A 16,999-nucleotide genomic window follows, 5' to 3' on the forward strand; every position below is an offset into this window, starting at 1 on the left:
CTGAGGGAGAGATCTAAGGTTCCTCTCGCTCAGGATGCACCATCATATGGAGAAGTGGCCTCTTCCGACACTTTGGGTAGGGAGGCACTTGATCTCATATCTGATGATGAGCCAATGCAGTTGGGGGGGTCACTCCTGGACCTGGTGATAAGAACTTTAGGGTTAAGAAAAGACTCTGCTTTTACTGTGGTAAAGGGGGACATTTTGTTAACAAATGTCCTTATGTTAAACGTTAAGGTGAAAAAGAAAGAAAAAAGACAAATGTGTTTAGTCCTCATCTCACTCTTGGTAGTGTGGGTGGGGAATCTGAGAATGTACTTTTTTCATTTACCGGTAGTACCCTATCTCTTCTGCCTGCCAAGGTGGCGCTAGACTCCAAAACTGTGGGAATTGAAGTATTTATTGACAGTGGGGCAGGGGTTAACCTAGTGGATGGCCAGTTCGTCCGTATGCATGGTTTGTCAATGAGCGCATTAGACAAAAATATTTCTGTGTTTGCGATTGATTCCGCTCCACTCTCACAAAAGTGTTTATCATAAATGGTGCAGGACATTCACTTAAATGTGGGAGATTCTCATCAAGAATCTATTTCGTGTTTTGTGCTGGAGGGTCTGCCTGCTCCTCTGGGGCTGGGTTTGCCGTGGTTCACCAAGCAGAACCCTAATATCGATTGGTAAGTGAGACAGATTCTTGGAGTGATTGTTGCATAGACAACTGTCTTAGCACGTCGCTTTCTGTTGTAACCACTAAAATAATACCTTCTTTTATTTCGGATTTTGTTGATGTATTCTCTGAGAGTGGAGTCCAAGAGTTGCCTCCGCATTGGGAGTATGATTGCCCTGTCAACCTTATTCCCGGAGCTAGGTTGCCCAAGTCTTGGTTGCATAATCTTTCTGAACCCGAAAGAGTAGCCATGCGAGAGTATAATCACCGAGAGTTTGGCTAAAGGTCATATTAGACCATCCAAATCCCCAGTAGATGCAGGGTTCTTCTTTGTAAAAAAAAAAAGACGGAACTCATAGGCCATGTTTGGACTTCCGTGAGTTTAACCGCATTACTATCCCCTTCCTTTGATCCCAGATTTATTCGATCAAATTGTCGGTGCCAAGGTGTTCTCTAAGTTGGATTTTAGGGGGGCATATAATCTGGTAAGGATCAAGGAGGGGGACGAATGGAAAAAGGCCTTTAATACCCCTGAAGGTCATTTTGAGAATTTGGTCATGGCTTTTGGCTTGACCAATGCTCCGGCTGTTTTTGAACATTTCATGAATGACATCTTTCCTCATCTGGTGTGCAGGTTTGTGGTGGTGTATCTGGATGATATTATAATTTTTTCCCCTGACATGGAGACGCATCAGGATCACGTGAGACAGGTTTTACAGATCCTAAGGGAGAATAAATTGTATGCTAAGATGGAGATATGTGTATTTGCGGTACCGGAAGTGCAATTCCTGGGTTTTCTACTCTCTTCTCGTATGGATCCGGAAAAAGTCTGTGCTGTGTTGGACTTTGATCGACCCGAAAATCTGAAAGCGATAATGCTATTTTGGGGGTTCACCAACTACTAAATTTATCTTGAATTACTCGACTGTTGTTAAACCATTAACTGATATGACTTAGAAAGTCGCAGATTTCTCAGTCTGGTCTGAAGAAGCATTGCATGCCTTTTCAGCAGTAAAGGAATGTTTTGCTTCGGCTCCTATACTGGTGCAATCTAATGTGTCGCAGCCATTCATTGTGGAAGTTGATGCATCTGAGGTGGGGGTTGGAGCAGTCTTGTCGCAGGGCCCTTCTCTTAGCAAATGTCGCCCATGTGCTTATTACTCTAAAAAACTCTCTACTACCGAAAGAAATTATGATGTAAGTAATAGAAATTTGCTGGCCATCAATTTGGCTTTTGTTGAATGGCGTCATTGGTTGGAAGGAGCGATTCATCCCATTACGGTAATTACTGATCACAAAAATCTGGCTTATGTGGAGTCAGCTAAATGTCCCAAGGCAGGTCATATGGTCGCTGTTTTTTACCTGATTTAATTTAGTTGTCACCTATCGCCCTGGGGTTCAGAACGTCAAAGCGGATGCTTTGTCGCATAGCTTTTCCAGAGGGGGGGGGGGAGTGATTCGGAGGATCCTGGCCCAATATTAGCTGATGGGGTGGTTGTATCCTTATCCTGAACTTGAGGCAGAGGTGTTGAAGGCCCAGGGAGAAGCACCTGATTCTTGTCCCCCAGGGAAGTTTTTAGTTCCTTCGGAACTACGGCACAAGGTTTGAGGAACATCACAGTACTGTTTTTACGGGACACCCTGGGAGCAGATCCACAGTTGATCTCATCTCCCGGAGATTCTGGTGGCCAGGGTTGCGTAAATGTGTTGAGGGCTATGTGTCAGCTTGTGAGACTTGTGCGCGTGCCAAGATGACACATACTCGGCATTCAGGATCTCTACTTCCCTTGTCTATCCCGTCCCGACCATGGACTCTTTTGTCCATGGACTTTATCACAGATTTGCCTAATTCCTCAGGGAAAACTGGGATTCTGGTGGTTGTTGATCGTTTCAGCAAGATGTCGCACTTTATACCATTATCAGGTCTACCTAATGCTAAAACTCTCGCACAAGTGTTTGTCGATAACATCGCGAAACTACACAGTATCCCCTCTGATGTGGTGTCTGATAGGGGGACTCAGTTTGTTTCCAGATTCTGGAAGACGTTCTGTACTCGCCTGGGAGTTCAGTTGTCCTTCTCTTCGGCCTTTCATCCTCAGTCGAACGGACAGACTGAACGCACTAACCAGAATCTGGATGTTTTGCTTTGGAGAATCAGGAGGAGTGGTCTTCATTTTTGTCGTTGGACGAGTGTGCCATAAATAACCGTAGGCAGGAGTCCACTGATAAGTCGCCGTTTTTGGAGCATATGGGTTTCATCCGCAATTTGGCACATTTTCTGGTACTGAGACTTCTGGTATACTAGAAGAGAAAAGATTTTCCTCTTCGTTCTCATCTATTTGGCAAAAAATTCAAAACAATTTAAAAAAGATGGACAAAAAGTATGAACGGATGGCTGACAAGAGATGTATGAGTGGTCTGGGCCTGAGAGTGGGTGATTCTGTGTGGCTGTCCACAAGAAACATTAAGTTGAAGGTACCTTCTTGGAAGTTGGGACCAAGGTTTATTGGGCCATATAAGATCTCTGCCATTATCTGGTTGCCTTTCGTCTTGAACTTCTGCAGGCTTTAAAAATTTATGTTTTTCACAAATCATTGCTGAAAAGATATGTCGAACCTGCTAAACCGTCCTCCTTGCCTCCCGCTCCTGTCTTGTTAGATGGTAACCTTGAATTTCAGATTGCCAGGATAGTGAACTCACGAATTCTCCATAGATCTCACTACCTCGTGCACTGGAAAGGCTACGGTCCTGAGGAAAAAATGTGGGTTCCTGCTACCGACGTTAATGCCAGTCGCCTTGTGAAGGCCTTTCACAGGGCGCATCCTGATAAAGTCCGGAGGTCACCCGTAGAGGAGGGGTACTGTCACGGTCCCTCCCATGACAGAGGTGAGAAGATCTGAGAGACTGGCGGCACGCGAGGTTATCTGACAGTCTCTCTTTTCTCACCTTGCAGTGTTGTTGTTCAGTTATGACCACACCTCTCGTCAGGTGCAGCTCGTGGTCATTACTGAGGCTCAATTTAGTCCTTTCTCACACTGCTTGCCATGCGGTTGATATTTCCTGCTTGGTGTTGGTTGAGCTGGAGTGTTGTTCCTTTGGATCTCCTGCTCCTCCATTCTTCTTTAAAAATAAGTGCATTCTGTTTAGCATTTTGTTGTTGGCTTGTGTTTGTTGTTTTCTAGGCCTCAGGGAGACGCTGGTTCCTTCATCTGGGAAGGAACCAGTAGTCTCATTCCCTGCCACCGTTCCTAGGGCTTCCAGGGCTAGGCTCCGGTGTATGAGTATTTCCACCATCTGGGTCTACTCATACTAGTAGGAGTCAGGGAGAGGTCTAGGGATTCATAGGAGGTCACCATCCCTCTTCCTTAGCTTTGAGGCCTAGACTCTGGTCTATTCCCTTCTGTGTGTATTCTGGTGTTTCCCCTTTCAATTAGGTGTGACAACTGACTCCTCAGGGAGTCGCTGTAGAAGCAGCTGCTGTGACCCTCCCTGTCAGTAATGGCAGCTGAGACCACTACTCCACAGCGCAACACAATCCAACACATAGTAAGGTGGCCGCTGCGTCTGTATCACCTGACAGGTGCATGAGACATCCTGCGGTGCAGAAACCATTGCCAATAAATTGGAATCACACAAGGTTTTGTAGACCAATAGGTTTATAGTACAACAGAGACCACTGACATGCTAGTAACAGTAAACAGTGGCCCAGAGTTACTAATGTGTGTGCACCTAGAATATGTTTAAAAAGTGAGGCAATTGGCACCAATTTTTTCTGAAACTTGTTTGAAAATGGGGTAGGGCTAAACAGGAAGGGGCATGGTTTCACTGGAAGGGGCATGGCCTGAAATGTGACATTTTGCTCCAAATCTGCACCACAATTCTAGCATAAATGTTGTCTCATAGAAAGCCAAGCAATAGTTGGTATAGGGTCAGAGAAAATTGTCTGTCCCTGTCCCAGCCTGAGCCTGTCACGACTGTGACTGATCCAGACAGGTCTGGGAGGAGAAGGTCGCAGCGACTTGCTACTCGCGATAGCTTGTGAGTTTGCTCCGTGGTTCAGGGTATGTCATCCGGGTTTTGCCTTGTGAACCTTTTTGTCCTGACTGGGAGTTTGTAGGCATCCTTCTCAGGTGAGTCCTGTCTGCCACTCCCAGATACTATATTAGTTTCAGTTTCACTTGCAGTCATTGCCAGATATAGTCCTTACTTCCAGTGCTATTCTGACCTTTGAAGGAGATCGTTTGACGGTGTTGCTGTGGAGCTCTTGTCCGGCGTGGACTGTCGTGTTTGGGATCGCCTTCTCTGCTCGGGACTGGATAAGTCTATCTCTGCTGTTGATTGTTTGTTTGTTGCTGTCTTCCCCTGTTGTTCTCCTAGACGTGAGTGATGGTGACTAGTGCTCCCATCGGCCTTTCCCCAGTCTAGTCTTGTTAGGGTGACTGAGGGTTTACGCATCCTGCTCGCCGCACGGGTTCACACCCCGTCTAGGGTATCAGGGCAGACAGGTGCCAGCTTAGGGTTAGTCAGGGGTTGCCATTCTATTTCCCATCCGTAGATAAGGGTCCCCCTTCCCCTCCGTCTGGTGCGACACGAATGCTGCTGGGATAGCGGTCGTGACAGAGCCCCTGTGATAAACCTGGTCCAGGTCTAGACACCTGTCTAAGCTTACGCCATCTACAGGATTAGTAAATCTGCACCAGTGTTTCACAACAGAAAATGGGCACAGTATATGACATATATGCCATGTTAATTGCCCCTATAACAATTAATTTCTCATTCAACAGCAGCAAATACACAATCAGTATATGTTATTATTTATTATCAATTACTTAAATATACACATTAATAAGTACATTGAATATGAATATCTATACTTCATTTTCTTCCTACGTTCAGGATATATATACTACTATACAATTGTTGATTATTGAGGCTGGATATTGACTGTTTTCAGCTTCTAGATGCAGAGATCTTCACTGCTGTAACATATCCTGCAGTAGTCTGGCTGAGGGAGTGATCAGCTATGCCAAGCCCTTTGCCAAAATGCACATTTATCCTGATTATTTAACTATAAAGTAGGGGATATTGGATATTTTATTTTTATTTTACTTTGTGTGATGCAGAGCTTTATTGAAAAAGAAGGACCATAATGCGACTGATACATAAATTGAAATCAGTGAAATCTGAAACTTGTCTTGCTAATCTTGACAATTGATAATTTAGGGGTCATGGACCAGAACCGGCAGTGCCATGAGAACATCCGTCTTACTATACTAGTATAAAATTATGCTCTTTGTCATAGAAATGTTTAATGTGATCAACAGCATCGGCAATTAAACAAATGTGGTAACATCAAATAGATATGAGGACTTGTTTTTGACACTGAAGTGTGTAGTTATAGCTCTTTAGGGCAGGCCATCAATATTAGATGGATGGGGGTCCGCCTCTTGGCAGCCCCACCAATCAGCTGTTTACATAGGTCCGTAAGCTGTCCATATATTCAGAACACCATATTTTTAGTAGTGATGATTGTTCTAGGTATTTAAGCTTTGCCAAATTCAGTTACCAACTTTAGGAGAATTTGCTAGTAGTTTACAGAATTATTTGTCTGACTAGTGAGTCCTGACTACAAACAGTCTCCTCTGTAGTCAGGTTCTACCAGTAGATGATCTCCTTCACATGTTGCAGATTATGTTGCAGAAATTTCAGCCACTGAAAATCAGTTCCATTCATTTTAATGCACATGGATTTCTGCAAGCCCCATTTTGGTGAATGGAACCGAGTTTCAGTCGTGGAAATATCTGCAACAAATTCTGCAGCGTGTGAAGGCACGATTAGGCTCCTGGCAAGCAGACTGTTCTCTCTAGTCATTGATCCTGCAGTTTCATCCTTTCTCAGTTGTTGCACAGTGAACTACGGTGTCAACTGCACTTGTTCTGCTGAGAGTTTAGTGCACGTGCTGTGTGTTTAAATAGAGGAGGCATCACATGGAGGTGATCTGCCTGGTCACATGACCCTCCATCAGCGGCCATCTTATGGACAGGACCTCTGTGTGGACATCACAACAGACTTAGTATTCAAAGTGGTGTACCTTATGAAATATAAAAGTGGTGCAGAATTTCAACAAAGACTATATTAGTAAGTGCCATATAATCATCTCACAAACACATTGGTCAACGGTAAACAGAAAGTGGCCGACCCCTTTAAGGCTTGGCGCAACCCATGAGAAGTCATTTTCAAGCTTGAAAATGGCTAGAAATGGTCTTCAATGAAGAGCTGAGATGTTGCCTTGTAACGCTGGGTGAATGAACTTCCACTTGCATTGGATCCTGGGTAGTGTTGCTTCTTTCTTCTAGAGCCAATTTCCATGGAGGGTTTGGGGTTCTACCCTCTGAAACTTAGCACCCACATGGTTCAGCTTCAATAGTGCTGCTCCACCCTACCTGCTTTATATACCACACAGAAATGTTCACATGAGTTGACTATATTTTGTAAGATTTAAATATGTATTTCCAACAGAGTCCCGTGAAAATGCTGCTACGAGCTTCCAATTGTTGGAATCCAGGTGTTAAGTTTTCTTTTGAACTTGATGAATTTCATGCGAAAGATTCCTCGCTTTTCTGCTCTGTACTGCAATGTGCAGAGCATCTAGGATTAACTCTCTGTTGTTTGAGAGGTTGTACTGGGTTAGTTTCATCAATCTGTCAAAGTCCTGCTCACTGTAAGAAAAGTTTGTTAGAAAATAGGGGGAAAAGGCTCCCGTAACATCCACATTCCCATCTGACATTTCTTCTGGAGATCTTAATACACCTGAAAGAAAAAAGAAACAAATTGTAGCATGGTATAGAACTTGCAGTGAGGTTGCCGCATGTCCCAAAGTAGCGGGGCGGAGAATGGGAGTGGTAGTGACTCTAGCTGCAACAGATATTCACAGTGGCAGTTCTAACACCGATTCTCCCTAGGGCCGAACAGTGACAGGAGGGCATCGCCTTTCTTTCCTCGGGGCAAACCATAAAGTTGGCGCTCCTGCTGGAAGGTAGTTAGGGTGCCCTTGGTGTTTTGAGTTTTGTACATGTGCAAGGGCAGGAGGTGTAGGTGCTGTGGCCAGCAAAGGGTGCTGGAGTCAGGACCCAGGCCAGTTGTAGAAAATAGACAAGTCTCTCTTTACTAAAGTGCATAATGGGAGTTGTAGTACATCCAGTGGTATCAAAAACTGTTTCAGACAATTCTCAGTGCAAATCTTCCCTGAAAGTGTTGTATGGATATAGGCAAGCAGGGGGGTTGTAGTACTCCTTTCCTCTATCTCTCCATAGTCTCTCTCTGCAGAATCTAAGGCTGGTAAGAAGGTTCTTGCAAATCGTATCCTTATTTCCAAGGATGATGGGTACAGGATTAAGATACAACTGGCCAGGATTGTGTCAAAGTATGAAAGTTGTGGTATTCTTAACAGCCTTAAACAGTGAATACCTTACTGATTGACTACAATGCTCAGCCTTGCAGATTCTGACCTTCTTGGTTCTTTCTTTCCTCTGTCGAGTACTGGAAAGTAGAGAGGCTTTCTTGATGCGAAGCTTCAAGAAGTGAGCACATGTAGCTCCTCTTACCTCCTCAGCTATAACAGAACTAGGGGTGGGCCTAAGTCCACCTCCTTGCCTCCTACAATGGAAGAATCAGGATTGTTAACCCTGACTGATCCATACAGAGCCATACTGGGTTATACACTACATCAGAACATTATATAACAAGAAACAATTTGCAAGTACCCTATTCTGGGGCAATGCCAGTAGTGCAATACTGATATTTGATAGGAATTATTTTGCACCCTCCCTCTTGAACGGTTACCATGGCCCATGGTAATGCATGCATGTACATATTAAGAAATCATTAGTGTCTATAAGCTGTTAAAAAAAAAAAATCACAGACAAGAGGTACAATAGGGGCCCATAGAATTGTATAGTTGCACCATATAGATCCGTAAATGATGATTTTATCTAAGAGCTCAAAGAGAGGAGACCCAGCGACAAGGTCGAATCTTCTGTGGATAACCCATGTTTACTCCCCCTCCCTATGACACAAATTGGTCCTGCTTGTAATGTTAGTAATTGGGTAATTTCTTAAGAAATTCATAATAATGCTGCAAAGTAAATTCAGATTAAATACCAGCACTTTGTGATCATACCTGGTTCCTTAAATTTTTTGAAAGTGTCATTCACAAGGGGGAAGTGAAGTATAATAGGACACGCATTATTATCTTTTTCATTGAAAACATAGCACTCCTTGTGTGTCTTCCTCTCCTCCTCACTCAGCGATACCTTAGGGAATACAATCCCTTGTGTCGTGCAGTAATTACACGTCTGTTCCACAGACTGAAAACAGATAAGAGCGTGTGAATAAATAACTTGCAATACAATTACTTACGTATTCATAAGTACTACCCACCAAAAAAAAATACTATATACACACAAACATACTAGGACACACCTCTGCAATCATTGGGTTTAGGTGTTTTATTCAGTCCCATTGCCACAGGTGTATAAAATCCAGCCACTAGCCATGCAGTCTGCCTCTACAACAACATTAGTGAAAGCCCAGCTCATCCAGTCTTTGTGTGATTTCTTTCCTAAAATTAACTGTGAGTGGTATTTTTGCAAAGTGGAAGCGTTGAGGAACCACAGCAACTCCTAGGAAGTGGAGGCCACATAAAGTTACAGAGTGGGGTTGCCAAGTGCTGAAGTTCATAGTGCATAAAAGCCACCAACGCTCTGCTGACTTTAAAACTGCAGAGTCCAAACCTCCTCTGGTATTAACATCAGCAAAAAACTGTGCTGTAGGGAGCTTCGTGGCATAAGACGCAAGCCATGTATGGAAGCCACTGGACTCTGGAGCAGCGGAAATCTGTCCATGCTTCTCTACTTCAGAGTCTGATGGACGAGTCTGAGTTCCGCAAATGCCAGGAGATCGTTACCTGCCCAACTGCATTGTGCCAACTGGAAAGTTTGGTGGAGGAGGAATTTATTTTTATTTTTTTTAACTAATGACCTATCCTCTGGATAGGTCATGAGTATATTCTTGGTAAGGGTCCGACTCTTGCGACCCCGGCCATTCACCTGTTTGAGAAACACTGCAGCTCACGTTAGTGCCAAAGCATTTTCTAGGCCATGTGACATCACGTTCATCGGTAAAATGGCCTAAGTACAGCTCAGCTCCATTAAAGTGAATTGGTCTGAGCTGCAATACCAAGCATAGACACTATACAATTTACAGCGCTGTACTTGGTCAGCAGAGAGAAGCCCGTGGGGGGACTGTGAACGCCGGTGCCTTCTCAAACAGCTGATTGGTGGGGGTCCCCGGTGTCTGACCCCCACCAATCAGATACTGATGACCCATCCAGAGGATAGTTCATCAGTTAAAAAATCCCAGAAAACTAATTTAACGCTTCAGCTTACCAAGAAATTATGGACAATTGTATGCTTTCAATTTTGTGGGAATAGTTTGAAGAAGACCCTTTTCTGTTCCAGCATGACTGCGCCCGACTGCACAAAGCAAGCTCCATCTGGGTATGGTTGGGGGAGTTTGGTATTGAAGAACTTGACTGGGTGCACAGAGCCCTGATCTCAACCCCATCCAACACATTTGGGATGAACTAGAATGGGGATTGTGACCCTGACCCACAGAATATAATGGGTGTGTTTGGGCCGCATCATGGACCAAAGTAGTGCATGTCTCCATGATTTTTTCATCGGCCCACAGTCAGTAAAAAAAATATTGATATGTGAACAGACATATTAAAATGAACGGGTACATGTTCTGTGCACGGAAAATGCGGACAGCACACATCAGTGAAAAACGGAAATGTGAACAAGGCCTCAATTAGGGGCTGATTAAAGTTTTTTTTCTTCCTTTCCCCCTTTCACTTTCTTCTTCTCCATTCCTTTTCTTTACCCCCCCTCCTTTATCTATAACTTTATATTTACTTCTTATATAAGTTGTATAAATAAATGTCACATTCATTGTGTTTACGTAGTCGTAATGAGAAATTGTCTCATTTTGTACATTCATTTTTTAATTAATTTCTTGATTGATGTCAGTAAAAGATTTTGATCATAAAATAGCCATGTCAGGATGTGAGGAAGCCGCCACCCCTTTTAAAGGGGTTATCCGGGCACTCCTATATTGATGACCTATCAGGATAGGTCATCAATATCAGATTGGCGGAGGTCCGACACCCAGCATCCAAGTCGATCAGCTGTATGAGGAGACGGCACGCGCAGTGTGCACATGCCGTCTCCCGTCTCTCTTCCTGCTGCTGCTATGTCTACGGCAAAGCAGCAGCGAACAGGAAGAGAGACGGGGGACGGCACATGTACTCTGTGTGCGTCATCTCTTCATACAGCTGATCAACGGGGGTGCCGGGTGTCTGACCCCGCCGATCTGATATCGATGACTTATCCTGAGGACAGGTCATCAATATAGGAGAGCCCGGACAACCCCTTTAAGCATAGCTAGATAATACCTTCTGCTACAGTTAGAGAAAATGACCTACCTGAAGGGGGGTGTCTAGCGTATAATCAAAAGATATTATGACGTCGACTTTCCTCTCTGTTCGGAGTAAAGGCGGAAAACTGGCATTAATGAAATAACCAGCGTCCACAAGACACAGATTGTCAGCAAGTGGTGTGAGCTTATTAGGAAAGTTGTCTAAATCAGAATCTGTAAGACAATAAAAATAATAATAACAATAACATAATAGTAATAATAATATAATATTAATAAAAATAATAATGAAATAATAATAATAATAGTAGTAATAATAATAGCATTAACTCCTTAATGCACAGTGATGTACAGGTACGTCATTTGCATTAAGGGTATGTATAGAGCAGGCTCACGAGCTGAGTTTGCTCCATATGAGGGGGGTGCAAGCTGTATAATACAGCAGACACCTGGTCACAAGGACCTGCGAGGGGTCGCCCAGCCATTAATATTGATGACACCCCTGCCGATCTTCTGTTTGAAGAGGAGGCAGCGCACCATGCGAGCGCCGCTTCCGATTCATTACACTGCACTTCGTCTTGGAAATATAAAAATATTTTTCTTACGTTGTGAATGCTGTAACGGGAAAAAATAAATAAACATATATACTGGTATACACTCGCCTAAAGAATTATTAGGAACACCATACTAATACGGTGTTGGACCTCCTTTTGCCTTCAGAACTGCTTTAATTCTACGTGGCATTGATTCCACAAGGTGCTGATAGCATTCTTTAGAAATGTTGGCCCATATTGATAGGATAGCATCTTGCAGTTGATGGAGATTTGAGGGATGCACATCCAGGGCACGAAGCTCCCGTTCCACCACATCCCAAAGATGCTATATTGGGTTGAGATCTGGTGACTGTGGGGGCCATTTTAGTACAGTGAACTCATTGTCATGTTCAAGAAACCAATTTGAAATGATTCGAGCTTTGTGACATGGTGCATTATCCTGCTGGAAGTAGCCATCAGAGGATGGGTACATGGTGGTCATGAAGGGATGGACATGGTCAGAAACAATGCTCAGATAGCCTGTGGCATTTAAACGATGCCCAATTGGCACTAAGGGGCCTAAAGTGTGCCCAGAAAACATCCCCCACACCATTAAACCACCACCACCAGCCTGCACAGTGGTAACAAGGCATGATGGATACATGTTCTCATTCTGTTTACGCCAAATTCGGACTCTACTATTTGAATGTCTCAACAGAAATCGAGACTCATCAGACCAGGCAACATTTTTCCAGTTTTCAACAGTCCAATTTTGGTGAGCTCGTGCAAATTGTAGCCTCTTTTTCCTATTTGTAGTGGAGATGAGTGGTACCCGGTAGGGTCTTCTGCTGTTCTATTTTTCAATTTCAACCAACAATGATTTTTTTTTTTCCGTTTTCCAAAACAATATATGTTAATTAAATGGTGACATGAAAAATACAACTTGTTCGGCAAAAAAAAAGCAATCATATGGCTATGTAAGCGGAAAATTCAAACATCACGGCGCACTCTCCATTCACTTCTGTATTGTCAGGGTATTTTTTAAGTACTGATTGGTTCTGTCCCTTTAATTCTGTTTTCTTTTATTATTGCCATTCTGTGTAATGATTTGCCTTGTAATGTAGTACCCATCCCCCATTGTGCTGATAAGACCACATTCCTGAGGGATCTCGGAGACATGCGTGCTACAGACTGGAAGAGGGGCCTAAAGGTTTAAACTCTGTGACTCACATTCATTTGGGGGGACTCCACCTAGAAATTCATCCTAGGTAAGATGTAAATATTGATCTGCCCTATCTCTTGTAAACCCTGGGGTGTCGGTCATGCATTATAACGTGGTAGACAGCCTTATTGAAGGAGTCTCACCTCATAATATTGCATATTTAGGCTGGTGATGTATTTACTTTTTATTCAGTATATGATTTGTCTGTGTTACATTATACTTAATCACACTTAGTAAATACACTGCTCAAAAAAATAAAGGGAACACTTAAACAGCACAATGTAACTCCAAGTCAATCACACTTCTGTGAAATCAAACTGTCCACTTAGGAAGCAACACTGAGTGACAATCAATTTCACATGCTGTTGTGCAAATGGGATAGACAACAGGTGGAAATTATAGGCAATTAGCAAGACACCCCCAATAAAGGAGTGGTTCTGCAGGTAGTGACCACAGACCACTTCTCAGTTCCTATGCTTCCTGGCTGATGTTTTGGTCACTTTTGAATGCTGGCGGTGATTTCACTCTAGTGGTAGCATGAGACGGAGTCTACAACCCACACAAGTGGCTCAGGTAGTGCAGCCTATGCAGGATGGCACATCAATGCGAGCTGTGGCAAGAAGGTTTGCTGTGTCTGTCAGCGTAGTGTCCAGAGCATGGAGGCGCTACCAGGAGACAGGCCAGTACATCAGGAGACATGGAGGAGGCCGTAGGAGGGCAACAACCCAGCAGCAGGACCGATACCTCCGCCTTTGTGCAAGGAGGAACAGGAGGAGCACTGCCAGAGCCCTGCAAAATGACCTCCAGCAGGCCACAAATGTGCATGTGTCTGCTCAAACGGTCAGAAACAGACTCCATGAGGGTGATATGAGGGCCCGACGTCCACAGGTGGGGGTTGTGCTTACAGCCCAACACCGTGCAGGACGTTTGGCATTTGCCAGAGAACACCAAGATTGGCAAACTCGCCACTGGCGCCCTGTGCTCTTCACAGATGAAAGCAGGTTCACACTGAGCACATGTGACAGACGTGACAGAGTCTTGAGACGCCATGGAGAACGTTCTGCTGCCTGCAACATCCTCCAGCATGACCGGTTTGGCATTGGGTCAGTAATGGTGTGGGGTGGCATTTCTTTGGAGGGCCGCACAGCCCTCCATGTGCTCGCCAGAGGTAGCCTGACTGCCATTAGGTACCGAGATGAGATCCTCAGACCCCTTGTGAGACCATATGCTGGTGCGGTTGGCCCTGGGTTCCTCCTAATGCAAGACAATGCTAGACCTCATGTGGCTGGAGTGTGTCAGCAGTTCCTGCAAGATAAAGGCATTGATGCTATGGACTGGCAATGTCACATTGCACCACAGACTGTCCAGGAGTTGGCAGATGCTTTAGTCCAGGTCTGGGAGGAGATCCCACCAGAGACCGTCCACCACCTCATCCGGAACATACACAGGCGTTGTAGGGAGGTCATACAGGCACGTGGAGGCCACACACACTACTGAGCCTCATTTTGACTTGTTTTAAGGACATTACATCAAAGCTGGATCAGCCTGTAGTGTGTTTTTCCACTTTAATTTTTAGTGTGACTCCAAATCCAGACCTCCATGGGTTGAAAAATTTGATTTCCATTTTTTTTTTTTGTGTGATTTTGTTGTCAGCACATTCAACTATGTAAAGAACAAAGTATTTCAGAAGAATATTTAATTATTCAGATCTAGGATGTGTTATTTTTGTGTTCCCTTTATTTTTTTGAGCAGTGTATATTTATTCACTTAGCCTGCATAAGCCTATTCATTCTCAAATCTTTTGAATTCATATTTTGAAACAACTTCTATGGGAGTTCTGAAAAGAGCCAAGCGAGCTAGCTCATTTATTTCTGGAACTCCCATAGAAGCAAACGGAGGGCAGCCACCTCTCCATTAACTATTATGGCAGTTCAGGAAATAGCCAAACCAGCATTCAGCTATTTTCCGCGCTACCATAGAAGTGAATAAATGGTGGCTGCGCTTGCACAGTGCGCTTATTTACTTTGGAGGCCCAGTTTTAGAGATAGGCTATATGCCACCGATGTGTGAAATGGGCCAACCCCTTTAAGGGGTTAAAATAGTAATATTAAAAATAATAATAGTAGTAATAATAATCATACTAACAATGATTCAGATAGTATAAAGCAGAGATCAGCAAGTTGCAGCATTCCAGCGGTTCTTAACCCCTTAAGGACGCAGGGCGTACTGGTACGCCCTATTTCCCGAGTCCTTAAGGACCAAGGGCGTACAGGTACGTCCTGACTTAAATTCGGAATTCCGGCGCCGCAGGGGTTAATCGGAACGGGACGCCGGCTGAAATCATTCAGCCGGCATCCCGTAACAACGCAGGGGGGGGTCATTTGACCCCCCCGTATCGGCGATCGCAGAAAACCGCAGGTCAATTCAGACCTGCGGTTTTCTGCGTTTCCGGTCCATTCGGGTGTCCTGTGACCCGATGAACCGGAAAAAGACTGCGATCGGTGGCGTAATTTTACACCACCTATCGCAGTCCGAGGATTTGGAGAGGCGGTGCTGGCCCTGGTGCTGAACGCCGCTGTCCAGGGTGCTGATTGGTGCAGGGGAGAGAGGCGCGAGATTCAAACTTCCTGCGCTCCTCTCTCCCCTCCTCTTCCTGTCCAGCACCCTGACCGTGCAGCACCGTCCAGAACGAGCTCCTGTGTCCCCCTAATCGCCATCCATCACCCTCCTGCACCCATCGCCACCCAGGTAGGTTAGGGTCAGTGAGGGAGAGGCACCGTTAGGCAGGGAAAGAAGGGAAAAGTTAGTTAGGAAAAAAAAAAAAAAAAAAAACTTTTATTCCAAACTTCCATCTATCCATCTAACCCTAACCCAGACCCCCCCTGCCACTTGTCCCCCCCCCAGACCCCCCCTGCCACTTGTCCCCCCCCTGGGGTTCGTACTGGTTTCCCGGCCCACCAAATAAGTCCACCGGAGCCCCCTGCCGATGAACTTAGCTGGTGTCCCCCAGTGGACTTTGAGCCTGAGATTCCGGATTTTGCTGGCAATCCTGGAATCCAGATTCCCACAGTGGGGTTTACTGAAATAGACTATTTTAGTTTTTTTTTCAGTAACCCACTGGTGAATTTGATGGTGGAGCAGACGAATCTGTACGCCCAACAGTTCGTCGCTCAAAACCCAGGCTCAGTTTTGGCTAGACCCGGTGGCTGGACGCCGGTCAGTGCAGCCGAGATGAGGACATTTTGGGGCCTCGTGCTGCATATGGGTCTAGTCCAAAAACCCAGTGTCAGGCAATACTGGAGTGGGGACGTCCTATACCAGACCCCACTGTACAGTATGGTCATGACACGTACACGGTTTGAGGCCATCCGGAAATGTCTGCATTATTCCGATAATGCAGCATGTCCACCCCGAGGTGATCCTGCCTATGACCGGCTGTATAAGATACGGCCGGTCATCGATCACTTTGGGGCCAAATTCATGGAGGCCTACGTACCTGGAAGGGAGGTCGCGGTTGATGAGTCTCTCGTTGCGTTCAAGGGGAGACTCAGTTTCCGCCAATACATTCCCACAAAGCGGGCGAGGTATGGCGTGAAGCTATACAAAATTTGTGAGAGTGCCTCAGGGTACACTTACAAATTTCGTGTGTACGAGGGGCGAGATTCCCGTATTCAACCCCCAGAATGTCCCCCCACTCTGGGTGTTAGCGGGAAACTCGTGTGGGACCTTATGTACCCACTGCTGGATAATGGTTACCACTTGTACGTGGATAACTTTTATACCAGCATTCCCTTGTTCAGGTCCCTTGCCGCCAGATCCACGTTCGCTTGTGGGACCGTGCGGAAAAATCAACGCGGCCTCCCTGCCTACCCCCTCCAGGTACCTATCCCCAGGGGTGAGACCCGTGCCCTTACCAGTGGAAACCTGTTGCTGGTCAGGTATAAGGACAAGAGGGATGTCCTTATGCTGTCCACAATCCACGGTAACGGCACCACCCCTGTCCCTGTGCGAGGTACCGCGGCAACGGTCCTCAAGCCCGATTGTATCGTCGACTACAATCGGTATATGGGAGGAGTTGATCTCTCTG

General features: G+C 45.1%; 1 protein-coding gene across 1 annotated transcript in view; it reads right to left on the reverse strand.

Moving 5' to 3' along the window:
- Positions 1-5,473: 5,473 nt before the first annotated feature.
- Positions 5,474-16,999, reverse strand: part of LOC120982536 (cytosolic phospholipase A2 epsilon-like) — a 64,054-nt gene continuing 52,528 nt past the window's right edge. Inside the window, exons 18-20 of the mRNA XM_040412761.1 lie at positions 11,207-11,373; positions 8,843-9,029; positions 5,474-7,473 (exon numbers count right to left, since the gene is read on the reverse strand). Coding sequence (XP_040268695.1) covers positions 7,232-7,473; positions 8,843-9,029; positions 11,207-11,373 — 596 coding nt within the window. The 3' untranslated portion in view covers positions 5,474-7,231. The remainder of the gene's footprint in view (positions 7,474-8,842; positions 9,030-11,206; positions 11,374-16,999) is intronic.

Source organism: Bufo bufo, chromosome 11 (assembly GCF_905171765.1).
Source record: "Bufo bufo chromosome 11, aBufBuf1.1, whole genome shotgun sequence".
Taxonomy (NCBI): Eukaryota; Metazoa; Chordata; class Amphibia; order Anura; family Bufonidae; genus Bufo; species Bufo bufo.